This window comes from Rhea americana, unplaced genomic scaffold (assembly GCF_003343005.1).
Source record: "Rhea americana isolate MKP2758 unplaced genomic scaffold, rheAme1 scaffold_51, whole genome shotgun sequence".
Classification (NCBI taxonomy): Eukaryota; Metazoa; Chordata; class Aves; order Rheiformes; family Rheidae; genus Rhea; species Rhea americana.
The window spans coordinates 3,482,010-3,508,683 of record NW_028186657.1 but is presented as its reverse complement, the minus strand read 5'-3'; the positions used below and the strand labels follow the sequence as shown (position 1 = coordinate 3,508,683).

General features: G+C 49.6%; 1 protein-coding gene across 4 annotated transcripts in view; it reads right to left on the bottom strand.

The window, feature by feature from the left end:
* LARP1 (La ribonucleoprotein 1, translational regulator) overlaps nt 1-26,674 on the bottom strand; it is a 106,895-nt gene that overhangs the window by 7,522 nt on the left and 72,699 nt on the right. The window contains exons 2-17 of one of the 4 annotated variants that reach the window (XM_085317929.1): nt 12,440-12,501; nt 10,269-10,334; nt 9,137-9,308; nt 8,199-8,330; nt 7,796-7,948; nt 6,837-6,999; nt 6,389-6,533; nt 6,017-6,191; nt 4,814-4,983; nt 4,146-4,505; nt 2,757-2,880; nt 1,812-2,017; nt 1,612-1,718; nt 1,265-1,416; nt 796-940; nt 448-557 (exon numbers count right to left, since the gene is read on the bottom strand). In XM_085317929.1, the coding sequence (XP_085174055.1) occupies nt 448-557; nt 796-940; nt 1,265-1,416; nt 1,612-1,718; nt 1,812-2,017; nt 2,757-2,880; nt 4,146-4,505; nt 4,814-4,983; nt 6,017-6,191; nt 6,389-6,533; nt 6,837-6,999; nt 7,796-7,948; nt 8,199-8,330; nt 9,137-9,308; nt 10,269-10,334; nt 12,440-12,501 (2,442 nt within the window). The remainder of the gene's footprint in view (nt 1-447; nt 558-795; nt 941-1,264; nt 1,417-1,611; nt 1,719-1,811; nt 2,018-2,756; nt 2,881-4,145; nt 4,506-4,813; nt 4,984-6,016; nt 6,192-6,388; nt 6,534-6,836; nt 7,000-7,795; nt 7,949-8,198; nt 8,331-9,136; nt 9,309-10,268; nt 10,335-12,439; nt 12,502-26,674) is intronic. The other 3 variants (XM_085317931.1, XM_085317930.1, XM_085317932.1) reach the window with 3 other exon arrangements.

Here is a 26,674-nt window from a genome sequence, read left to right as displayed (position 1 = left end):
TGTGTTCTGGGAGAGCTACAGTCTTCCACTATGTTATTTCACCCTCCTCCTGTCCCCAAACAGGCTCTAGGCCAGCAAACATCCACTCAGTTCTCCCCTGCAAAGCGAGTGTCTCTGCTTTGTGCAGAAGCATCTCTCATCACCAGTGGATGAGGAGAGCAGGTCTCAAGCATCTCAGGCTGTGTAGGTGACATCAGATGGGCTACAAGCCCAGCTCCCTCCCTGCCTTGTGCCAAACACCCCTCAGGCTGGCTACACTGGCACAGGGAAGAAAAGCTAGGTCAAGACTGCTAGACTCAGTGGAACAAAGGGGCACCCTAGCAAGTCTCAGCTGAGCACTTACATACATTTTTCCGTTTCCCTGAGGTCATGAACAGAGGCCTGGGGCAGCCACACAGCTGGGCTACATCGCTGCCAACCCAAGCGGAGGCCAAAGGAGGCACCTACCAGCTTCGTAATCCTTGATGGTCTCTTCTTGAAAGTCTTTAAATATGTCTGGCCGGAATTTCTTCTCCAGCCCATAGCTGTAGTATCTGAAAAGGCACTCCAGACCGTACCTGGGAAYGAAATAGCACGTCCTGCTCACTGTGGTGCACACAGCACCTGTGCGGAGAGGCTCTTGGAGCAGAGCACCCTACTGCACATCAGAAAACGAGGCAAGTGAGGGTGGCCCCAGTTCTGCTTCCAAGCAAGGCAGGGAGATGCTGCTTTCACTTTGCTGTCAGCCCTGCAAAGACCAGACCCTCTCCCCTCACTCCCCTCCCAAGAATGGCCACCCTGACCCTCCTCTCCTACCTGTATCCCTCCTTCCCGTCCTCCACAGCCAGCTGCTTGAACTCCTCGTACATTTTTTTATTAAAGTGATCTCGRAGGAAGAAGGACCAGAACCGGAAAAGCGTGTTCATCTCCTGGGACTGTCCAATGCCCAGTCGTTTCCGCTCTGTTTGGGGAAGAGGGGCTGATTACAAGATGGACCTTGCTCCAGGGAGCCAGCCCCGTGTAGGGGCTCACATACAGGAGGGGTTTACAGCACTCTGACTAGATCCATCCCCTGTTGTTGGATACCCTGAGTTCCCTAAGCCACAGCTCAACTCACTCTGCATGGACTGTGGGGAAACATCAGCTACCAGCAAGGTTGTCCTACAGTACCCAATTTATCTCCCAGTGAGTGCTCTGCTACCATACTGTGCCCACCCAACATAGCCAGAACATGGGCACCTTGCCCCAAATCCAGTGATGCAGTTGTCCCTCTCCACATGCCTACCATTAAGGCAGCGCCGACGGTACTTGTGGTAGACGTGTTGCGTGAAGCCGTTCTCCTTGAGCAGCTCGTGTGAAGGATGCTGAAACTTGGGCAGGGACTGCGGGGTGCAGCCATAGCTTCCGACGGCTGGCGTTCCCTCTGAGGGGCTGGAGCTGAGCACAAGAGACTCCTGTCAACCCCCTGCCTTGGCATCACCCAGCCAACAGCAGCACAAGGTTGCACTCCACCCTGTGACACTTTCCTGGGAAGAGCTGCCAGACCAGACAACACTGCCCTATCCCCTTCCCACACCCACTCCTTTCCCCATTTCTGCTTTCTTTGTCATCCTGCACTGATATGTCCAGTACCTGATAGAGGCAGTACGAGGCCTGTGCTCCCGAGAGTCCATCACCCAGCCCACGTGGCACTCCATCGGGGGGTTTGAACTGTGCCTCGTCTTCCTCTTTCGTGGAGTCTGCAAGACACAGTGCAGAGATGCATCCTCTTCCTCTACGGGCCCCAGCTGGGGAACTTCAGCCTCTCTCCTGCACCCCAGCCCAGGGCCTACCTTGGCATCTATCGTCCTGCCTTCTTTCACCACTGGGTAAAACCGAGGCGTCTGTGTCGGATCTTTCAGCTGAGGTGTGCGAGGGGTCCGGGGGGTCCTGGCATTGCGGTAGTTGGGCGATTCTGGGACAGTCGTAGGCAAAGACCGGGCAATCGTCGAAGGCTCAGGGACTCCAAACAACTTGTTAGCCAAAGCATCTGTAGGTACTGCAGAAAGAAAACCCTATCCTGGGTCAAACTGAACTCTGAGTCTGAGAGTATCACTAGAACCAAGGGACTCCCATCCAGGAGACAGGAAGCAGCAGGAGCAGTAGTTCATGAATATGTCTCAGTCTTCCTGAGATGACCAGCTTCAAATCTAGCTTGTGACAAGTGTGTCCAGACAACCCAATGCCTTGCAGCAGATCCAAGGCTGAGTTTTCACGCATCCTATGAGTTATTTGCTTCCCAGTAGCTAACAGCAATGACAAATCCCTGCATCCCAAGTTAGACAGGCCAGCACTCTGCCTGAGCAGCAGGCCCCATTCACAGGCAGCCAGGCCTGGCAGGGAGTTGCCTTCCAGGTACGGATGCTGTGATGAGCAGGTCCAAGAGGGAAGTTGCATCCTCACTGTTACATGAAAGACTGACAAGATTTCCTCCATCAGCTGGGACATCCCTGCTTTGAGGCCTCTTCTCTCTTGCTCAAAAACATTCAGCTGAGAGAACAACACTGCTCTGGGAAATATGACGCCACATGGCTGTGGTCTCTACTCTCCTCTCCCCAGCTGCTACAGAACCCCCCAGGACCACTCACAGATCTTAGATCTGCAGCTCTAGTTCCTGCCATTGCCAGCCCTCCACAGAGACTGTACTAGCACATTTGCTTCAGCCTCCCTACCCAAACCCTGCCCTACTACCAAGGATGAGAACAAATTCAGTCCTACCCATTTATGCTCTTACTTACCTTGCTGGAACCTGGGAGGGCCAGGAGGGACTTCTTGGTTTGGATCCACAGGGGGCTCTGGGGTCAGGGTATCAAACTGCTCCCTGCTTATCATATTCACCTTCTTGAAGTTCTCCACCTCTTGCTGCATTTGAAGAGGAAGATGATGAAGCAACCAATTGCTTACTTCTCCCCCAATCTCAACAGCTCATCTTGACCACTGCTTTGCTTGTGCAACAGTCGCAACACTGGGCACAAAATACAGCAACTGGGCCTCAGAGCCCTGAAGGGTGATGTGTTGCTCATATGTTAAAAAGGGAAATACAGACAGACAGAAAACAGGGCACTGCAGTGACCAGACCTGAACCCATCAGACCCAAGCTTTCAAGGATCCTACAAAGCAGTTTCACTTGTAATCATTTACTTCTTTCATGATCTTCTACTTGTCTTGTCAGCTTTGGTGCAGCAGGGTTCAAGGTAAGTCTGACAATCTCTGCTTGACCAGCACCCCACAATCCCTGCTGCCTTCTTGCATCTTTAGAACCTCCTTCCCCCATCCTCAAAGCCACATTGTGTGCAAGGCACAATACTCCTATTTATTTGAAGTATCCAGAACACTCTTCCCATTGATCCCRTTACTCACTTTCCCCACATCCTTAGCTTTAGTTGCCAAAGAGCTTCAGCCATGTGTCTAAGACCCAACCTGCAGAGACAGAGCCCAGCTAGTAGCTCTGACAGCCCATCTGCCTCTAAAACACATGAGTCCGAACTTGGTGATTCTCACAGTTGGAGGCTTTACTAGGCTTGTTTAGGGACTGAAGTTACTTTGCMTGTGAGGTTAGATGGCCTTTCTCTAAAAAGCCCAAGTCTGGGGCAATAAAATAGAGAAGAGCARAAGCCAGGTGTGGTCTAGCTATCAATGAACCTGCCCCCAGTAACTGCAGTTTCCAGGGGACCACGCCTCTAAGCACTGGGCACTATGAACCATGCAGAGACACTCACTCCTTTCAGAGGTCTGACACTGCCTGCCCACCACCACAGCCAGGAACAGCCAAGACTCTGGTCAACAATAGAATGATGCATCCCGTTTTCCAGGTCATATTGTCACCGGCACGTTATTTAACTTACTGCAGTCTTGTGCTACATTACAGGGCTGTGTTTATCCCAGACACAACAGAGAACATAATGCTAGGAACTAGGAATCCTGAGCACTGCCTACAGCCCTATGCTGTAGGAGGGTAAATCCCAGCTTAGTTCTACCCTGCACGTAGTACAGAACCCTGGGTACTGCCATTTTCATCCCAAAGGCCCAGAGCGGCCAACTTGCCTGACACCAGGCTCCCTGTAAGGAAGCATCTCGCTCACACATAAACTCCCTTCCTTGGATCAGCTAGAGTGCCCAGCTCTCACCTTGATCTGAGAGTACTCCGGCTCAAACTGCTCTGTCCACAGGTCCTGCTCATAGTAGTACAGCCCATCATTGATCACCTTGGCCAGCTCTGAGCTCATTTTAGCCCTGGACGTGTGGTTGCCAGTCCGGTCCCCCCCAGGGTGCCGGCGCAGGTAAGGAGGTGTTTGTGTCACAATGAGAATCTTGTTCACATCCCGATCATCAATCTCATAATCCGAATCCTCATCTGACCAGTCAGTGAAAGTGTTCTTGCGGCCATCCATCTGCTCCATCTCCTCATCAAAAAGGAAGTCCAGTTCCTCTGGTTCATCTTGGTCCTTTTGCTTCTGCTGCTGTGGCGTCTTTGACTCCTCTGGTTTCTACAAGCACAGGGACAAAAGTGATGTGGGGTAACGACCAGATAACAGAACAGGCCTAGCACCTGGGAGACCCTGCTACCACATGTTTCTTTATCCCAACCAGAAATTGCCCATTTGAGGGGACACTTTATTTGCATATCAGCCTCTGGAAAGGGGCTATAAAGGGAGTTCAGATGGGGACAGGAGAGACTAGGAAGTCACTCCCATGACTGACAGACTTTGGTGCGAAACCTGTTGCTCAGTTATGCTTAAAGTCACACAGATAATTGGCAGAACCCCATCCCAACAGCTCCTATATCACTTCATACCTTGGGCTTTGCTGGGGAGGGCCGAGGTCTCTTCTTCACCTCAATCCATGTCTCTGAATCCAGGTCAGGCAGGCTGGCGGACAGGCCCTTGGGCATTGTCTTCAGGTTACTCACCTCCTCTGTTTTGGTGGGGACTGGGCTGGCAGGACGTGGGGAGCCAGGAGCAGATTCTAGAGCCAGTGAGAACCACAAAGTGCTTTACAAGCCTCAGAGCTGGTGCTYAGCCTTGCATATGGCCTGGGCTTGGAGAGAGGGAGCAAGGCCTAGGGACTGTGTGCGTAAAACACCCAAGCAAGAGGAAAGCATCTACCTCTGCTAGCAAGTTATTTTGGCAGCGCAGCGTAACTCATGGGACACAACGGCATCCAGCACCCCAGGCGGGCAGCATCCCTGCTAACAGCAGGCTGCCTCAGAGTGCCAAAATATATATACATATATATATATATACATATATATATATACACACACACACATATATATATGTTTAAGGCTGTGATGCTGTAGTTTTGACCACAGAGCTCTGCAGGTGCCCATTTCCCAGATGCGTAAAGAGCCCTGAAGCAGGTGGTTAATCTGCTGCTCTTAGAAAACCTCTTCACGACAGCTTTGAGGCAGTGGGGACAGATCTCTCCTGCCAACACTAACTCTTGCAATGGCTCCAGGCAGCTCCTCTATATGGCCTCTCAGGCACAGCCCTGGGATCCTTCCTATCCCAAYGGAATGAGGAGGTAAGGACAGGGGCAACCCTTAAAGGACAGCAGAACCTTCCCCAGCACATGATTGACTGCTCCATACCTTCTGCCTCATTTATGCCCCACATCTCCTCACCCATTTGGGCAAGATTGGATCATGAGGGTCCTCTGTTTCGCCTTAAGGTGGGAGGGTGTTTCCAGAAACAGCCAAGAGACTTCCAAGCAGGACTGACCCTCCCTGAATCCTTCCAGCCCCCAACTGAGTACCACTCTACCTCCTCCTGTAAGGGCAAAGCCATACACTTGATTCTTTCATGTTTCCCCMCACACACAGGGCCAGTACTCCGAGGGTCTGAAGCCTCTTCCCACATACTGGATGGACTCATGCCATCTCCCACCACATCGCAGAAACCAAATGTCAGAGCCTTGCCTTAAGGACACGCTTGCCTCTCAGAACTCTCAGTCCTTTTGCAGTTCCAACACCATATTCCACACTTCCCAGGACACTCACCCGTCTCCTTCTGGAAGCTCTGCCTGGGCACAAACTCAGGGCAGTTGATGAACTGGGAGAAGTCTGTCTGTGTGTAGTCTGCCATAGGAGGGCCAGGCAGAGCCCATTTTTCTGGCTGCTCTTTTCTTCTGATCTTCTGGTCCACAATTTCCACTACCTTGCTGTCCTTCAGAGCCTGGAACCAAGTGACACTAGGTTAGTTTAGGACTCTGCTTTAGCATGCTGGGTGGCTCAGCCCCAAGCAGTCCAAAGGCAGGATGGAATAGGGCAAAGGGAGGCATCACTTGTATGTCACCCACAATCAAGTTAGAAAACAGGCTAAGATAGTGAGAAACAGAACACGAAGAAAAGTTGAGCTTCCCTTGCCCTCACCTTGATGATGAGACTGATGTCAGTAGTCAGTGCTTGCACCCGGTGAAAGCTGGCAATCAAGGTGATGGGAAGGAAGCCATCTGAGTCCATCTTGCGACGCAGGAAGAAGTCTCGCTCCAGGTTGTCCACACTGAAGTAATACTCTCTGCACAAACAATATGTCAGTGAGAAGTGACTGCTGTCACCTTCCTCAGGGAACTCTGAGGAAATAATCCCTGCCCTCTCCTGCACTGAACTGTTCCACTGCTGCGAGGTTGGATGCAGAAAGCTAGGGAACCTGGGCATGAGGAAGCAGCGAGTCAGTGCTGCAAGCAGCGTGGCACCAAGTAAACATGCCTCATCTCTAGCCCTATCCGAGGAATTAGCTACGCAGCCTCCAGGGAGGGTGTCATGCCACCAACAAACATCTCCAAACAATGTTCAGGCAAGGAAGAGAGGCAGTRCTTACATTTGCCGCTTGATGTAGTCTTTGAGCAGTTCCTGGTCCACACTGTACAGCTCAGTGCTGCTGATGTTGTCGAAGTAGTAAGTGATGTTGCTAGCATACTTCTGGGTGCGGGAGCCATCTGAACCCTCAAATTTCCGGTACCCATACTGATAGTCAAAGTGCGCTGCAAGATACCAACAAGGGAACCTTTCAACCAGCACAGGGCCCTGGGAATCTGCTAGATGGTCTGAGCTACCAGATGGGGCCAGACTACCGCACAAATAGCTCCCCACAGTCCCAGGAACCTCCTGACCACACAGAGTGGGACATTCCTGCTCCATCCTTCACTCCACTGCTCTCARCCTTCCCTGGAGAATGGATCCCAACACCTGGGCAAAGAGACGCCCTCTTATTCAGGAGAAATCTAGGTAGCCTAGATAACGCACCAAGGCTCTGCACTGAAGCCATGTCAGATTTAGCACAAACACAGCCCTGACAAATGCGGATGCTCTTCCCCATCCAAGCAAAGGCTTCTACCTGGCTCTCAATGTTACATTAAGTACAAGCAGAATATCAGCACGTTTTAACTCCTGCACACGGGGGTGCTGAAAGCAACAGAAAACAGGCAGAAGAGCTCAGCCTGGAAAGGGAAAGAACATTTACTTTTATTCAAATACTAGTAAGAATAATTTGTTTTTATTAAAATCAGCTCAGCTAGACGCCACCTCCAGAGCAGCACACAGGTCCTCACAAGAAAATTCAAATCAAGAGTTCTCCTCAGGCAGGGAATGGCAGCTTCTTAGCTGGGATAACTTTTCACAATCATTTCTGTGTATCCCTACTGCTCTCTGCCCTCCCCATGCAGCTTTTCAGGGCCCCAGGTCTCACTCTCTCTCTCACACACACACACACTCCCTAAGCCTTGCACACTTCAGCATGTGTCCTGTTCCCTCTCTCTACTGTCACAAGGCCACACATACGGTGAGCACCTCCTCTGCCACGGCCCCGGCCCCTGCCTCGGCCCCGGCCTCTGCCCCGGAAGGCCCCTCGCACAGCTCCTCCCTCGCTCTTCACACTGGAGGTTTCATCATGGTCTTGCCAGCTGCGTTCGTGCTTATTATCTGGGTGCCAGCCTGTGGAAGATGGGGAGAAGAGGTAGGAGCAGTGTTAAGAGTTGAAGACACCTCCCTAGGGCAAGCCCTGCTGCCCTCAGGGCTCTTCAAATGAATGAGGCATCCACATTGCTCCATGCTGTGCCTGGCGAGGCAGCCAGTCGCAGAGCAACGGGGTTTGGCCTCCTCCAAGGCCAGGGAGCCATGGCCTCAGCAGTGCTGCCTCATGGCAAGTGGAGGCAAAGCAGGGAGTCACAACCCCAGCACCCACCTTTCAGCTCACTGCGGTTATTGGAAGGGTGTCTGTGTTGCTCGTTTTGCCGGTTGTTCCGAGAGGCCGTTTTGTCCCTGGGCACCTCCGACTTCATGTCTATCTGCAAAGGGACCCACTTGTGTTTGTTGCCTGTAAAAGGAGAGAATTTGGGTGTGACACAGGTTTAGAGAGTATCTACTTCTTTGTCCCTCAGCCATTTCTCTCCACACACCCCACAACAGTGGAGAAAGCACCAGAGCCTTCTAGAGCCTTCTGCACTGTCTTTTTCCTTRGATGTCCCTCAGGGCCCCACTGCCTCCCAAACTATTTGTGAGGTACCATGAGGATGCAGAAAGGATCTGGTGTGGGCTGTCAGGCAGAAAGTAACAGCATGCAAACCCCACTGTTGCTTCATGGCACTTGTTCCTCCTCTCCTTTCTGCCCACAACACTAAGGCCAGACCAAGCCCATGTGTCAACTGTGGCTGATGCAACCTGCAGTCAGAGAGCTTTCTGTACCACCAGGGAGCACATATGAGAAGCCAGACCACTCCTGCCACAGCTCCTCAGACGAGGACATAAAGGACAACCCTACTTGGATCCTGCTCTACCTGCTCCCCTGCCTCTGCTTATTGCAGGGCACAATTGAACAGGACAACCTCTACCACAGCTGCCCTAGAGCAAAAACCCTCACATCTCCCTCACAAAACCCACAGTGTCTGCCTGAACTGTCTGAACAATTCCAGTCACCAAAGCAATACCTTGCTCTGTTGCAGCCTGCAAACACCTTTCCACCATGACTGCTCCAGGGCTGGGAGCATGTCCTGCAGCAAGGTCTGTGGGGATAGTGGCCAGTGCTTCCACTCAACCTTGGGTCACAGAGGAGGAGACAGGCATCCAACTACTGCTGAGTTGAGGGGACTGTCCCTGCAGGGAGTCTGCCACAGTCTGCCTTACCTTTCTTCTTTTGGGCTGACTTCTGGTTGTCATCATCACCATTCTTCTCCTCCCCAGACTCATCTGATTTAGTTTTAAGACTCTCCTTGCCATCGCTCCCATCTCCTTTCTCCTGTTCCTTCATGTCTTTCTTGACAGGCAGTTTACGGATGGATGGTGCTTTGTGTGGCTGCTGGGGACACACAAGCATAAGAAACATGAGAGTTCTGTGGAACTGAAAAGCTAGAGGCAGAGTCTAGCAATCCTAATGGGAGTAGAAACAGGAGAGCTTTGCCCTAGGCTGGGAACATCYGTGCTCTTTGCCCCTCAAAGCTGTACTGTTCCTAGAGAAGGCTTTAAATCTGACCAGGGCAAGGTGTTCTACAGGAACACCTGGTGCTACCTCCAGGAAATGCTGGGAAGCACTCGAGTTGGGACACAAATTCTGGGCACAGAAGTTACAGAGAGGGACTGCCAAGCAGGACTAGTGTTCCTGAATGGGGGCTTCAGGGGACCAAAATGTCAACATGGTAAGAGTGTGAGTGACCCTCATGCCCTGACAGAGGGCAGTGAGCCAGTGAAGCAGAGTCCAAATATAGAAAGATTTCARCAATGCCCATGTCTCTATCAGGAATGAAAGGCTGTGGCCCATGGGCACGCAAACCCTTTCTCATACGTACTTTCAGTTTCCTTAGTGGAAGTCTCAGCATTTACCCTGATCCCTTCCTGCAATGACCAATCCCAAGCAGAGTCAGTCTAGGAGCTGCCATACCTGCTTCACCAGGGTTTAAAGCAGGCTCCGTGCTCCCAAAATAGCACCACTGAGTGAGGGAGCCTGATATGCAAGGCAGCCCTAAAAGGAAGTCCCCTGCACCCAGCATGCTATTCCTGGCTGCCTCTATACTGACACTCAGCACCCCAAACGGTCTGGCTCAGCCAGAGCTACCAGGGCTGCAACAGGACAGGGAAGCCTGCAAGGGCTTTGTCCCATTGAGCAGAGTGGGAACTCCTTCGAAAGGCCCACGTTTTCCTACCTCATAGCAAAAGAGCACGCAGAAGTGCCTACCAAAAACATGGCTTCCCTAAGCACRCTACAAGGGGGAAAATACTGCAGTTCAGCCAGAAACAGCTGTTGAGGATCTTATAGTCTCACCTGGACACTTTTGTGGGCTATTTCTCCAGGTGTTGGCCAGTTTGTAGCATCACCAAAGTCACCAACCTTGTGTCCAAAGAGAAAGRTCACATTAGTGCACAGATTTTGGGTGCTGTTCCCCGGGCTGGAAGCCAAAAGCCTTCACAGGCATGCTGTCACTGCCACCACCCACTTATGTCCYACAGCTGGCTATTCCCAGGATGTCTGGAGACAACATGCAAACTRCTGCGATGAGTATATGCAAAGCTCCCCCTCCCCAGCCAAACAGRGCCTCCAATTTAATCCCAAATATCTGCAGATCAGTTTGTATCTGTCTGGGATTGCAATGAGGTTGCCACCAGCCTCCTAACTAGCTCTCTGCCTTAGCAGAAACATGTGGCATCAAGCTCAGGATAATTCACCTTTGGCTGAAGGAAAACCACTCCTAATTTTTTTTAAAAAGATGGCCTTTGGCGTTAAGAGACAGTATGCAAAAAGCTCTGGTCTTGAGCCATCACATGCAAGGCTCTGCCCTTCTCTCAGGGTGGCCAGCAGGCACAAGCCCACTGCAGTCCAGGTTGCCTTTCTGCTTGTGTACTCAGCTCAGCTCCCATATTCAGTCCTCACTGCTGCTCACAACAAAACTACAGCTAAGAAAAAGCAAATACGATTCTTGGCTTCTTTACCTCCCTGGCACTTGCAGGGACCAGTTGCACACCTCCCACACGATCAATCTTTACACTACATGAACAAGGTACCTGGAATGAATTCCTGCACCATTCCTGTAGCTTACAACTGGGGAGTTTGTTAATTCAAGCTATGCATAGGCAAAGCACAGTAGAACTTCTAGCACCCTTAACCAAACTGAAGCAATCACATCCCATTAAAGAAGCTGCCTCCACCTAGTGGCTAGTTACAGTCAGGTTTACTTTCACTTAAGGGCCTAACTGCAACCAAGTATTGATGACCAGAGAGCAGAGGGATCATGTAGTAGAATTGGTTGGGAAAAGAAAGAATGAAAGGGGAAAGGGAAAGGACCCCCCCCCAAAAAAAAAAAAAGGAATCTGATGTTCATTAGAGTGTGGCCTTGTTCCAAATAACCTATCGCTACATGAGGGACCACCAGGCATTTCTGCTGAAGAAGTGACCTGGCCACTACTACCATTCTACTTCCTCTGGTTTTCAGGGGAGACATTTGCTACTGGGAACAGTAGAGAAAGCAGCACAAGGAAAGTACCCAAACAGCTGCCCAGATATGCAATTAATCATGTCTGGGCATTGAGTTTAAGATGGTCTATGCAGAGAAATTCCCTTGTCCTTCAGGAGCTCTCATTTCTAAGTTAGTTTACAGTCACTTAGTCCCTCATGAGAGCATGTCCACATCCAAGTGTCACACTCCTCTCTCTGGAAGGCAGGCTTCCTGCAAAAACCATCTCCAGTGCAGAGCCATGCTTGTCCCACAGACAGGAGTGTCTTCTGTCTCCAGGGGCATTTTCTCAAAATGGAATGGGTAAAGAAATCATGTAAAGTTTCAGAGATGTCTTTGCTGGCTGCTAGAAGCCAACATTAACAGCCAATGCTCTCAATTATTCCTGGGGCAACTGCGCCCCAACTGCACACAACATCCTCAGAAACTACTGTTCTTCCATCAGACACTGACCCATGGGAATAGACTGCATTGGTTCTTCTGCAGAAGCAGTGGCTTGGTTTGAAACTGATTACCATGGCTGCTGGTGTCCCAGTAAGGAACATAAGCAGACTAGACTGGATAGAATAGGGACCTACAGATACATTCCTCCATCACACCACAGCTCTGTCTACRTTGCAAAGCAGAGCAACAGTAAAATCCGCAACCAAGGTGTATGATGTCTTTGGGAGAAGCTTTCCATGTCCAGCACTGCACTCTGTCTCCCTGCAAGAAGAAAGGTGAACATGCCCCCCATAGCACAAGCAGGCAGAGAACAAGTTCACGCAGCACACAAGAATACTAGAAAGCTGAAGTGGGGATGGAGAATCAGGATATTCTTCTCCATGCTCTTGCAAACAGCCAGGCCAGCACGTGAGCACCTCTGCAACCAGGCTTGCAAAGGAAGTGGTCTGCTCACCAGACTCTCAAGATGCTCACTCTGTGCTGACAGCTAGCTGCACCAGAAGCTGGAGGCCATCAAGGGGGAAGGCAGGCCCAGACTTACCTTGCTTCCTTTCCGCTGTCTCGGGTTGGCAGCCCTTACCACTTTAGCAGGAGTTGTATGTTCTGGAAGAAGAGGAAAACAAAACCATTAAAAAACAGAGCTGAGGGCTGTGGAAGTGCTGGCTCTGGTGGGAGGTGGATGGAAAGCAATCCACACGCAGCATTTCCCCCGCTTCAGCAAAGGGGGGCTAAGAAGAAGGGAACAGAAAACAGAGCCAGCTTTTGACATAGGTTGCAGAATGGCCCATCAAGATCAAGTGGAGGTGTGCAGAAAATATAGCCCCCTCCACAGAGCTGACTGCTGCAGAAGTGGGGTTAAGCTGTATGCCTAAGCCTACTGCATGCCCCATCATATCCYTGTCACTGACAGAAGCTGTCTGCACCAGACTCTCAGCATTTACTGCATTCAGAGGACTCCTGATTAACCCAGGCAGCTGGTTTCCTCCAGGAAGGCAGGCCCTTAACCCTGACCCTCCACGCAAAGACACTCCCTTGCTTTGCTCAGCCCTCTCCACTTGGCCTTGCCTGCCAACGAGGAGGGGTGGCAAAGAGTTCGGCTTGCTCTGTAAAGCTCYGCAGAACTTGATCTGCTGTACACGCAGCAAAACAAACATGCCCTTGAACAGCCAAGCGTATCATGATATTAATGGGCCTGGCCTTCCCCACAGGGCAGAGGGCTCTGAAGGAGGCACACGTACCCACACTGTCAAGCTTGCAAGGCACAGATGCTGCTTGTCTCGTGCCTTGCTTTGATCTCCAGTGCATCCCAGCACAGGGCAGCAAGTTCATGAGAGGGAACATACAGAGAGAGGGAGCCAAATATAGGAAGTGCACAAATGCCTCTGCAGCCAGTAGTATTTAGGTACTTAAGTGCCTCTGGGATATTCTGAGGTATCAGAGCCCAGGTACTCATACTTTAAGTTCTGTCTGGGAAAAGGGCTGTCAAAACTGACCCTTGCCAAAACAGCAGGAATTCAGCGTCTCAGCAAAGCRACATCAGGTTGCAGCACTGAACTCAAGAGGGCTGGAAGGAGGTTTAGAGTAGCCCCAAACACAAGAGTTTTGTTCCAGGGCTGCAATAACTCCAGCCTCTCTTTCACCAGGCACATTGGTTCCTATGGGGCACTGTAATACAGGAAGGGCCTTGAGACAGAGGTATCCACCTGAGACCTCAGAGATGGCCTTAGATCCTGGACCTCCACACCATCTGGAACAGTAAGAGCTCTCAGCTACACCATGACTTGTCTTTGCTCCTGWTCATASRGCACCTAGCACAATGAGGTCTTAAGGCAAGAAAAAAAAATTCAAATTGTTTTCTCCCTCCCAGTTTTGGCTGCAAGGTCCCTGGAGCAGGAGCAGGCTCATGCTGGCCACATGTAACATGCAACAGAGTGGCACACTGCTGCCTAACACAAAACAGCTATGCAGGGACAATGAAGGGAGAAGAAAGATTTTTAGCCTCAAATTGGAATTAAATCCTTGCTCCCAGCTACTCATGGGCTTTCCCACACACCAACCTGAGAGAAAAAAAAAAAAAAAAAAAAAAAGACTTCCCTCATCTCCATACTCTTCTAGAGCACATCCTGCATGTGGAAAGACTCTGCACCCTGCCACTAGTCAGGAGCATCAGAAATGCACAGGGAGAGGGGCCCAGAGCAGGCAAAGATGGTCTGAGGCCATCTCCCTCCCTCCTGCAATGGAGTTACTGTGCCTGAGCTCAGCCTTGTCTTCAGTTTTGCATCCTTCTCTTAGGGGACACTAGCTTTAACCTGTGAATTCCTCGTCGACTCTGCACACAACCAGTTTTGTCCACACCTGCATGACCTCTCTCACCCACAAAAGGCCTTTTGGAGGTGAGAGCAAGTACCACAAGCCTGAGGCAAGGAGAGGGACTTCAGCCACTCTAAGATCCAGCTGGGATGGRGTGTTTGAAATTGCATCAGATCTTTCAAGAACAAACCGGTTTAGCTCTTACAGGGGCTTTCCAAAACCAGGTTAGGTCACAGAGAGGACTGCAGACAAATCCTCCTGGGATCACATAACATCGTTAAAGAACTCTACCGAATTACTCGTCTCAATGCTGTTTCCTTTCAATTTCAAAGGCTCCAAAACGTTTGGAAYAGGCTTCCCCATATGCAGATGGGGTTTGTTGGTATGTTTTTAAGTAGCATGTACCAAAATTATTTTGAAACTAATTGAGTGTGATGGGAAACCATGTGTTCATACATGTCCTGGGCACACACAACTCGGAACTGAGCAAGTCTAAGATAATCCTGCTGTAGTAGCACTGAACAGCAAGGACCCTACATTAGGGTCACCTCTCTAACAGCAAAGCCAAGTACAAAGCAGCCATCACTAACAGCAATTCTGCACCAGGAGGACCAGCCACAGGCCTGAGAGAGGGTCCATGCTAAGTGCCATGCACATGGAACCAGTTGTGCCAGAGTCCTGCCTGGAGTCAGCTTGCTAGAGGCCTGGCAGAAGCAAGTATTGCTGTGTAACACCAGGAGCCCCTGCAGCACAGACTGTATCAGCTTTGTTTAAAACGAAACCACTTTAGACATGAGTGGAGGGGTCAGGAAGGGCCCCAAGCAACTGCAGAGGCTGTCTGGGGACACCCAGGGAACTACCCTGAATAGCCTACCTAGCTCTATTCAAAGCTGGCTTTGATCTCCTGCATGAGACAGTYTGACTTTGCCTAGATGATCAAAACCGGTCCCTTTCCTAGCCTTGAAACTTATGATTCATCCTGCTGGCCCAGCCTTGCTCAGAGCTGGAAACTTTGAAATGTCAGTAAGGCAGAGTCAGACTTGGCAGAATGGAGCCATGTGCCTTCCCTCTCTCCAGATCCCTTTCATAAGGCTTCCAGGTGGGGATTTCATCCCAGGGACAGCCTAAGCTCTTAGCTGGGTCCCCAAGTCCTCCCCATTTTCCCCAATAGCTCTCTAGCCTGCTTGCACTGCGCCCCCCATCAAACAGTGACAATCCGAGTTATTCCACGTGCACCTCATTGAGAATTCTGGCTCCATGGCAGAAAGCTTGCCACAAGGCTTTTAAACTTCCCTACTGGTGTAGGGATGACAAACGCTTTGAAAACAGCCCCTAAAATCCTCCAGTCATCGCCCACAGATGTCACCAACTAAATATAGCTTCAAAAGGCACCAACTGCTACAGCACAAACCCACAGCCAGCCTCTTTTCCACAGGTACAGGGGCACCTGCCTGCTTTGACAGCAACGACCGGCATACTTGGCACAGCTGAAAAAAATAACTGAACTCACTCTGCAGCACGAGTAAGCAATGCAGCACAGATTCTCCAGCTGGAGGAGAGCAGGGCTCCCTTTCCCACTGCAAACACCCCCACCTGGATACCTGCCCAGGGTTCACGGAAACAGCATCCTGCCCTCTCCTCTCYGGCACCTTCAGTTCTGGAGCCTCACAGCCAAATTGTCAGTTAATAATATGTTTTTGTGCATCTTCGGAGACAAATCAAAAAGAGGCCCCCTACACCCTCTAACAAAAGAGGACGCCAATGCAGAGGCACAAGTAAAAGGTAGTTGCCAGGACTCCATCATCTTTGTGGGGGAGGGAGATTATTTAAAACAAGTTCTGCTAGTTTTCTTATCTGCAAGATAGGAACTGGGATCCCTTATCTAGCTGAGGTGCTGAGAGGACTAATTAGCATTTGCAGAGCACTGTGGAAGACAAAACATGCTAAGCAAAGCACTGCAGCAGGCCTGACGGAGGAGTTTGATTCAGGGAGCATAGCCAGGCTAGCAACGCAAAGACGGCTGGAGGCTGCTCTTGCCAGCACAGATACAGTCCGGATCCAAAAGTCACGGTCAAGACTGCTCAAACTCGGGCAGGAGACTGAGGGGATGTGATCATCCTTGCAGCCACACAAACACACACTGACATCCAGAGCATCTACAGAGCCACCGTGAGCAGCAGCTTTCCTCCGTGCCTTCCAGAGCAAGCGAGCCCTAACCAATGGTCTCAGCTCCAACCAAAGAACTATTCCATGCTCAAGCTCCTTTATATCAAACTAAAAATGGCTCTTTATGCCCCCTTACACGCAAAGGGCTCTAGCACACAAGAAAAAAAAAAGAAAAAGAAAAAAGTAGGCTCACTCAGGTACCCAGCCTTCAGAACAAAACTTTCTTACAAGGCCTGCACACAGAAAAGCAACACACCTCTCAGCACACAACTAAAAAGACCTCCTGCCAACCTGCACTGAAAGAAAACCCTTTCTCACCGTATTCTTGATAAATGGGGAGTTACACACCCGGGCATAGGAGTTCAGGACAAGCAGTGGTAGTGGGGGATACTACATATTTCCCTGGTTGATAGCTGAGCACTTAAAAACTGCTGACATATCTCAGAAGTCACAACACCCTGCGTGTTTTCAAATTGAAGAGAAGAAAAAAAAAGCATGGAGAAAACTAAGGAAAACCAGCTAAAAAAGCCAGGCAAAAGACACCTCCTTTTCAGTGCTTGGAATTACATAAAAGATCGAAGAAACCCCTGCAACTCCCTGGGGCCACGGTCTATCCCCATCAAGCGCAGCCGCACTGTCAGGAAGGAAGAGAAAGCCAGTGCAGCAAGGATGCGGAGAAGCTGGACCCCACCCAAGCCAGCCCCCGCAGGGCCGTATCCAGCCAGCACTCTGCAGGCATCGATAAGATAAGCAGCCTTTGACGCCAGGCTGGGATGAGGCGCACCGTATTCCCAGAGGGGGTCATCTCAGATAGATACCTCAACACACCAGGCTCCTTACTGAGCAAGCGACACACAACTGGGCAGAGGGGGAACCAGGTACAATCAACAGCTCTGCTGAGTATTTGACAAAAGCAGCCAGAGAAATCTCGGAAACAAGACAACTGCTCTCCCTCTACTTCCCAGGGCTTGCTGCGGCTGCTGACTTCTGCTTTTTGATGCAAATATTAGCAGGAGGCTGATAAAGGAGRCTTGTGCCCTGACGTTTCAAAAAAAATCTCCATTTGTACTAAGTTGCACTAGCACTGCCTGGAAACCTAAACAAAGACCAGGGGCTCTCTCGTGCAAGGGAACATACAAAGCAGGTACAGAGGGATCCCACATTTTAGCTGTCTAAGACTGGGAAGTGGAGAGAACCAAGAGGAGGAAGAAGCGCTTTGCCCGAGGTCACAGAGCAGAYGCTAGCGGAGCCAGAAATAGAAAGCAGGTCTCAAGTTTTGATCCAGAATGCTATCTGCAGTCTTCTGCCTCATCTCTGCCTATCCTCAGCTCAGCCTACAGCCTCAGCAGCAATTCCACAAGAACAAATTCCCTCCTCTGCCTCTTCAGCTGTACCAGCAACCACCTATGGAACCATGCTGGGAATCAGATCATTTCCTTGTGGACTTTCCAAGCCAAGAYAAGGTTATTTCTTAACAGCTGAGGGGGTTGGTGCATCGGTGAGAGCACTGGAGTCCTGATGCTGTACTRCTGTCAACCCCCTCCTATCACCAAGTCACAGCTAAAGTGTTCTGTGGCTTTTGGCACTTGCTCCCTGAAACACCTGGCGAGCACCAGAAAGGACAAAGCTATTAAAACACCCTGCATTTTCCTTCCAGATGGTAACAGGCTGCAATAAAGCAGCTTTCCTCACAGGCTTCAGAGCAGGAAGTTCACAGATGCACCTAGGTAAGCAAACCCCTTGTAACTGGAAGCAGAATAGTCATTGCACAAGGAGCAGACAGCTAGGGCAACAGCTCTGCAACTAAACATGCACTGACAACGCACTCTGAGAGGGACAGGAGCTGCAGATCCAGAGAGCATTGCATTCAGCCTAGGAGACATATTTACTACCTAACCTGGGCGAATCAGAAACAACATTGGTCAACCTGCTTCTCTCATTTCTGCTGAAACTTGTAATGGATTTTTAAAGATGGTAGATGAAGAGGTGGAATAAATCTGCAAGGCTGGGGAGAGACCTGGTATTGCAGCAGGAGTATTTGTGTCTCCAGTAAGTAAACTGTAGTGCCTGCTGCTGGCATACTACTCAGGTGCGATAGGCGCAATATAGACAAAGGTTTACACTACAAGCACCAATTGAAACAGCCTCTCAAAGGCAGCCAGCGCCTACAATACAAAGCCCAACAGGAATGCAGTCTTCCAGGGCTCTCGCAATCCCAGACCTCAGCATGTGCTCCATCCCTGACACTGCACACCCTTCCTTCCCCTAGGAACCAAGTTAACAGAAAGGAACATGCCTGCSCCTAAGCTGCTAAGTTTGCAGCATGGCATGTGGGCAAAACTGCTGATGAAGGTGGTTTTGAAGCCAAGAGCCTGGACTTTGCACTRGAGAGGCTGAGACAGGGGCACCTGCTCTGCGCTGCAGATCCTGCTGGGGAGTGGAAGGGAAGAACTGAAATCCCCAGATTCTCCAGAGCTCTCAAAAGAAGCCCAAGGGCGCAGAGCGGCAGAGCCAGTCCACATGCCTAGTGGTCTAACAGGATCTACATAACCACACTTCTACAGGGACAGGAGTTTCTAAACTACCCTATCTATTTGCGGAACATTCCTTGAGAGTGCTAGTCAAGTACYGCATCCTGGTATTACAAGATACCTGCCTTGGAAAAGCTTCTTCCAAAGTTTCCAGGTTGATGGAGAACCAGTACAGCTTTGGCAAGGTTGAGCCAAGGTCTAAAGGGGCTGAGGGTATGCACAACTTGCAAGTGAGAGAGGAACTGTGTCCCAACAAAAACTAACATGGCAAGGAAAAGGTACTTGCACTGACCTCCTGAAAAATACAAGGAACATGGAGGTGTAACAACTTCTGAAAAGACAGAAACCACTAGACAACTTACATCTAAGACGACTCCTACCATCTCCTGCAGTATTTATGCACATGCTCATTCTCCAGGCAAAGAAAAATAAGCCCAGGGATTAGCTGTTTTCCCTGGAAGTAGATGACTTTGAGAGTCCCTCCTGGGGTATCACACGCAGGACACGCTAGGTGGAAAAGCAGTGATCCAGCACAGGAATTCCCATAAGAACCAGGGAGCCAGAGCCAAGCCCACTGACCACCTGCTGCAGCCATGATTACAAGCACATCCCACTGCTGGCCCCAAAGGGGACCTAGGGAGCCAAACTAGAATAGCTAAACATGGGTTAACTMACACATGTTCTCAGCTTGCCAATTTGGGAAACCCAGTGCATGAAACTGAGTCCCTGTCCTTCCTCTCTGAGTCCCTATCCTTCTTCCACATCTCAAACTCTCTCCTATGGTGGCCTGACTTCCTCAGCAGCAGGGACAAGACACTGTTTTGAAGGCTCTCCCATGGCATCCATCTCAGCCTATGCAGATGCACCAGAGCCTAGCCCATCCCAGGTGTGGGAGGACACAGTTGATGAGCTCTGTGAGCCACATCAATACCATGGCTTCTCCAGAGACACTGGTAGGATCAGTCCTGCAGGGTTTATCAGTCAGAGACCAAGTACCAGCTTCCATCTCCTCTTGCCTCCCAATGACCTGCTCCCAGCACTGSTGTTGGCCGCATGTCAGAGCTCATGCCTCACTGAGGCGAGAAACGCTTGCCTCCAGAGCTCTTCACAACTATGTGCTCAAGTGGAAAAGTTTTATAAAGATATAAAAAAAATCATCATTAATTGGCTTTTCATGCTCACATTTTGCTGAAGGTGTCATATGGTACATAAAACCTGCAAGGTTCAGGGCAAGCTGGGCACACACACTGCATCTCGTCTAGATGTCAGTCCAATGTTTTCCTGCTTTACCTCCCACCAAATCGCTGCTGTGGGTAGAAGAGTGGYGGTCATATAGAAGGTGCGGGAATTGAGGGAGCATCAGAATGGGGTTCTCCAACAGTTTTAAGAAGAAYGCTACTACAAGGAAATCTGTCGTGCCCCAAGTGCATCTCCCCTGCAGGCACTCCCACCCACTCCTGGAACTGCACACAACACTTGCAGTTAGCAGCCTGTGCCACCRCTTGCAGTATGTGATCTTATGACTCCCAGCAGATACCACAGCATGTGGAYCTGTATACAGAGGAAATATGGATATTTTCAGCACCTCTGTAATTTTAGCAACTTTTTAACTGTGCAAGAGGAGCTGAAGAATGGGCAAGGTCAGGACCAAGTAAGGGGCCTGATCCTTAAGCTGCAGAGCTGAGCAGGATCTGGGCTTACAAAGCACAGGGAAGCCTGTTCAGCAGGAGCAAGACAAGCTGCAGGCACCATGGCTCAAAGCTTTCCAAGCAATTTTCTGAAACTCTTCAGCAGACAGCTCCACCTTACAAGCCCTACTGTAACAGCAAAGGAAGCAAGGAGCTGCCTACACTTCTCTGCAATGTAAGCTCCGCAACTGCTGCAAAGATCACTAGCTAAAAATAACTTCAAAAAGGGCATTTGACAGCTCCGCAGAGAGCATGAGAACACTCCTACCTAGGTGTCCTAAAGCAAGCTCMGAGAGCTCAGGAGTCCATGTGCCCCAGGAAAATGAGAGGAGAGGAGAGAACTGAGGGTATAGTAAGGTTCAAAGCAGTATGATGGATCAGGGTCACAGGCTGGCAGTGTGGGCACCYAAGTTTTATTCCCAGCTCTGCAAACCCTCAAAATCCCTCAGTACACTGCACTTCCATGCAGGGTCCTAGAAGGATTCCACAATTTGCAAGAAGGGAAAGAAAAAGCAGCTCAGTGCATTTGCAGAGCTTCTCTCTGCCAACAGCATCCTAAAGGCAGTAAAGATCTGCAKATACCTTCAGAACAAGCAGGGGCCCCTGATGTAAAGAAGCCCTTGTCACAGGGAGCCTACAAAAAGTATTACTTTTTAAATGCAAGCAACCGCAGTCCTGTTATAGAGAACAGTACAGCCAGGATGCACACATGCTTTGTAATAAAAAACCTGGCCTTACATTCTGGCCTTGACAGCCAAACACCCTCCCAGCTGTACACCCTGGTCACCTGCAGGATCCAATTCCAGTTTGTTTCTGGGGCAGATGAAAAGAGGAATAGTCCAGATTTCCTAAAGATGCATAAACCTCCCCTGGCAGCCTTACAATTTAAGACAAAAATCCTTTAACTTGTGGACGAACTATGATCTGGAAGTACTGGCTTAAGAAACGCTAATGAGCATTTCTAACATTAACAGCATCAGCTAAGATACTGCAGATTCCTTATGGCACAGATTACTACTTAAAAGGCAGCAAATTAACCATATTATGGGCAAGTGATATCTTTCCACCACCTTCCCAACTGATGTTCTTCTCCAACCAGGATTTCTAGGGCACTTGCATCACAGAAGATGCATGCTCATGCCTGGCACCAATCCTCTGGACACCAGTGTGATACGGAATGAGACAATACAGGAACTACCCCATACACACACCCCGTAAGGAAAACTCACTTCTCTCACTTATTCTCTCTCAAACTAAAGGGTCTTTCCTAGGAAAGCTAGAGGATCCCAGACTCCAAGAGGCATCCCACTGGGGACGCAGTCAAGGTCATTCAGCTGATCGGAGATTCCAAAAAAGCTGTGCCAAAACCAGGGAGCTGTGCTGTGTCTCAGGCCCCTGTGGTTAGCAAGCCACCTTCTTCTCTCTAGGAATGGAGAAAGGAACCTATCCTGCCGCACTGCTTCAGCCCCTGAGGGAGAGACACCTCCCGCACCAGCGTCTGACCCAACTCTTCTGGTGCAGACAACTCCCTGGTCAGCAGACCATTTAGGCAGCAAYTCCTCTGTCATCACAGGAGAGAAATGCAAGCGCACTCTGATGCCTCCGAGGACACTGGCATATTCTCTGGCAGATTAAATGGTTAATGGAGAAGGCTGGAAAAGCCRACAGCACTTGCAGCTCCTGAAAAGCCACACTCCCAGGCGAATGCCATGTTAGTCCCACAACCTGTGGACGTCTGTCATGAGCCAGACCAGGGTTCATGCACCAGGCCCTGAGAAAAGGGAAAAGTTGATTCAGCTGCCGTTCAGGACAAGGCATAGCAAGGACACCTCGGTACTGGGGGAAAAGGAGGACACCACAGGAAAACACTCCCGTCTGGAGCTCAGAAAACACCAGCTCACTCCCCTCGCATATTCTGCTCTCAGCACTGAGACAAGACCGCAGGATCCCAGAATTAGGCCATGCAGACAAGTCAAGCCATGGAGGAGTCTGAGGGTCAGGCTCTCCTCCAAGCTGACGACTTGGAGACCATAGTTCATGATAGTTCATGACCTAAAATTTAGTGGCAGAGGAGAGGGAGGGAAGGACATTAGCAGGAACTACAGGGCAACAAGGACATACACACAACACATGGAAGGAYACGTAAAACACAAAAAAAACCCCAACCCACTCACCTTTGGGGGCTACTCATTTGCAAATTAAAAGGGGGTTGTCCTAACAGGACTGGCCTCCAGGACAGACCCAGAGAGCAGATTCCTCCACTCCTGCTTACCTCTGCAGCACTGCTCTGGCTATTCTGCCAGGCTCTAATGAAAAGCTAGTTAACAGTTAATTATTACCCATTCAGACACACGATCCCCTACTCTGACTGACTGCTGGCCAGGAGGGATAAGACAGTCACGTGACACAAAAATCCCAGCCTTATGAAAGCACAGGCAACTATATTTAGTTTGAAAAATGATGACCTAGCGAGACCACCCCCTCCCAGCTAGGGCAGCATCTCTGGAGAGCTTACCTCCATGCCACACGTGAAATCCATCACTCAGAGCCCAGTTACAACACTAAGATCCAGAGACTTGGCACACAACTGGCAAGCCTGAGTGCACTTGCACGCGTGTGTATGCGTCTGCATGCAGGTGATCTGACAGGGGCCAAACCAGAATATAGTCCAAGGTGGGGAGATCTTCCCTCCCAATCTCTGATGTTGCGCAGCAGCAGCAAAAGCTGATAAGCACCAAGAGCAACAAAACAGTGCCTAGCCCAAGGCCCTGGACCTTATTCTTGAAAGTGGGAGGCAAGCTGGGAGCCTGATCACTGGGATCAGCAGAGCATGGCATTCAGCAGAAATGCTCTGGTTGCATCTCTGCACACCCAGCACTGGCAGCAAAGAGGGGCCAGACTCTGCTGCTGAAACCAGCCAAGTCAGAGACATGCAATGCAGGAGGATAGCGTTGCTCAGTGCTCTGTGACAGGAGTTTGCTTCACCTCGATCAACCCATTCGCCTCTCTGCAACATAGCTGGGTGAACAAGACAGTGGARAGGGAGCAAACGCAACTGTGCAAAGGTTATGCATGTATTGTCACTGGGGAGAGAAGACCAAGAAGAAAGGTGTGCAGTGATAAAAGTCCAGTTCTGCAAAAGAATCATTTRCTCCCTGCTCCCACCATAGTGGAAGAGTATCAAAGAAAAAGCCTCAGGACCAGACATCATTAATCTCTTGTCATCAGTAGAGGGGGCATTCTTTGCCTGTGTCTCACTACGGCTGATGAGACAGCACGATGAGACAGCACAGCCAGCGGTGCCCACAGCACGAGTGAGAAGAGGTCATTGTGCCGCTGCGGAGCCAACGGCTCTCTGCACAGACGCAATCCCTTTAATGGCCGTCAGCCTCTTCTGCAGCTGCAGCGGGGGACTTGGAAGCTGACAAAACTCTTCCTCAGAAGCATCTGGTGCGTCTCACTGTAAATATTTAACAATGAACAGACAGAAATTGAGAGCGCCAGCCACACAGCCAAGTGCCTGCTACGAGAACTTTCAATTCTGCACTTTCACACTTTCTAGAACAGGACTGTACAGGTCAGGTGCCTGCAACAGGMACCAGCAGAAGAGCTGAGCGGGTCCTACAAGAAACAAGGTGCAAACTCTACACAAAACATGTCCCTGGAAAAATATATCATTAAAAAAAAAGAGAGAAAGAGAGAGAGAGAGAGAGAGACTAGCTTTCTAAAAAGGAGATTGTGGGGTATTTCAAATCTCTCAAATCCTCCCCGCTATGCTTTCTCTACCTCACTTTGTCTACTACTTCAGAGTAATTTCTGCAAAACCAGCTGATTCCCTTGTGCAGTGGCCACTTGCAAAGCAACCACCAGACCTCACGCTCAAGCCTGCACCAGTTCAGCTGCAAATATTTCCCTGATCCCATTTAACAAAAGGGGATTGAACAGCAGCTCAGCTTGTGAAATCAAGGAAGACAAAACCATCACAAGCCAGAAATTCAATTCCATCTCTCAAGGCTGGGGAAAACACAAAGGAGATTTGGTGCTAGGATCTGCTCCAGCAAACACTCCCGTAAGTCTAACAAGGCCAGACCTAGGTCACCCACTAAGGAGTGTTTCTCCAGAAACGAGCTAAAGAAATCCTACAGTCCAGTAACCACATAGATTAAACGGACAACAGGTATCAAGGCTTATTCTTGCTGGTGAATTCAAAGCATTAACACTGTAATAACAACAAGACAACCAAATATTCTTGCAGTCTATTAGAAGGCAAAAAAAGGTTCTCTTTTGCTACTTAAGAATTACCATACCTCACAGAAGCAGATTTCAGGGTGTGCTCTCCAAGCAGAAGATAAAATATCCTTACATAAACCCCTATCCTCAGCCAATGGCAGTGAGATTCCAAGATTTTTCTAAAGCACTTTGATACAACAAATACTACTAACTTCCTACCAGGGTACAAAATCCCATGGATCTCTCTACATAGAGCATATTCCCARCTCACATAATTCCAGTGCCACTGGTGGCTATGCTCCTCTTTCGCAAGACATACAACGGAAGAGTAAGATGACTTTTATCAGAGTGAGCCTTCCCAAAGGACTCGAGAACAGCCAGYTACAGAAGACAGTGTAATATAGTGCTCTCCCTTCCCCCTTATTTTCTTCATAAAGCATTAAAAATTACTTCCTTGCAGCAAGAGCATCACCCATATCCCTTTCTAAAAGGATTCCAGTCTGAACACAAACTGGCACTTATAATTTGAGAAAGATACACCAGAGCCATTGGTGACAGTTCTCTGAAATAATTAGCTCAAGGTGCAGTAGATACAAAACAAAACAAAAACAAACAATAAAAGGAGATCAGAAGAAGTGAGAACCAACAAGAGAGCATCACTTGCTGTATTGTATTGTATTACACACCAGTGCACCCATAACAGATCTGCAGTCAGCTCCGGTCTAACTCTTCAAGGACACAGTAGTGTTACAGATATACAGAGAAAAGCAACTAAACTGATGAATGACAGCACCTTAGGAGGAATGATCAGAGAGGTTGCAATCCTCTACTGTTGAGGAGAAAACAATTGGCTGCAGTATGCAGTATCAGGAAGGCGCTTCCTGCAAAACTAGAACCAGGTGCACCTTATGAAACTAGTAGGTTAAAAAACAAACAAACAAGGAAAAAAAAAGCTCCCTTAGATAGAGGGCTGTAAACTTCTCATTCTCCTGTGGCAACAAGTCCTGTGAGGTAGACAGCATCAGCAGGCTTGCAGAGAAATTAGGTGTTTATTGCCAACACATCCATAGAACTCTACCTAGAGATGGGACTCTCGCATCCTTCATGCGACAGCATTAGTGGGTAGTACAAGGGGGAGAAAGAGTCACTCCTGCTCTTCCTGCACATCACACAGTCCAGCATTGCATCTTTAAAGGGTGTTGAGATCTCTCAGCTTTTCACCTGACCTCCAGGTCACTAGGTCTGAAATGGCTCCCCATGAATCCTAATCCTGAATCCTAATATATGAATGTGGGAGAGACCAAGAGGCTGCTGTACAAGACAAAAGGAAAGCTAGTATCCTCTCTYAGAGAGCATCTTTATTTCCAAATGCTGTTACATAAACAGGATGCAAACATCGCTACCCCTCCACCTCCACTGTGCTTGCTTGTGACACCAGGGTGAGGGCAGAACGCCTCCAGCATCCACATACTAACAAGCAGGTACATGCTTTGGGGCCTGCTATGACTGCTCTGCCTACAAAATGGCTGACGTTTTGGCTCAGGCTCCTCACCTGTGCAAGTCCCAAGTCTGTTACCACAACCCAGCATCCTCTCTCAGTCAGTGTGTTAAACTCTTCTTTGGGCAAAAGAAGAACAGACTTCTCATGACAGGAACCTGGCTATGCAGACCTGCCCGCTCCAGCAAGATTAACCTTACAAAATGGTCACTGACAYAGTTTATAAGAGTACTGGTGACTCGTAGCAATAAACTTTTAGCAAATTAAATCCCTAGGCACACCTCAGCAAAGAAAGTGAGACAAAGGTGCAAAGAAAATGATACTCAGAAGCACACAATCACTCTGATGCATGC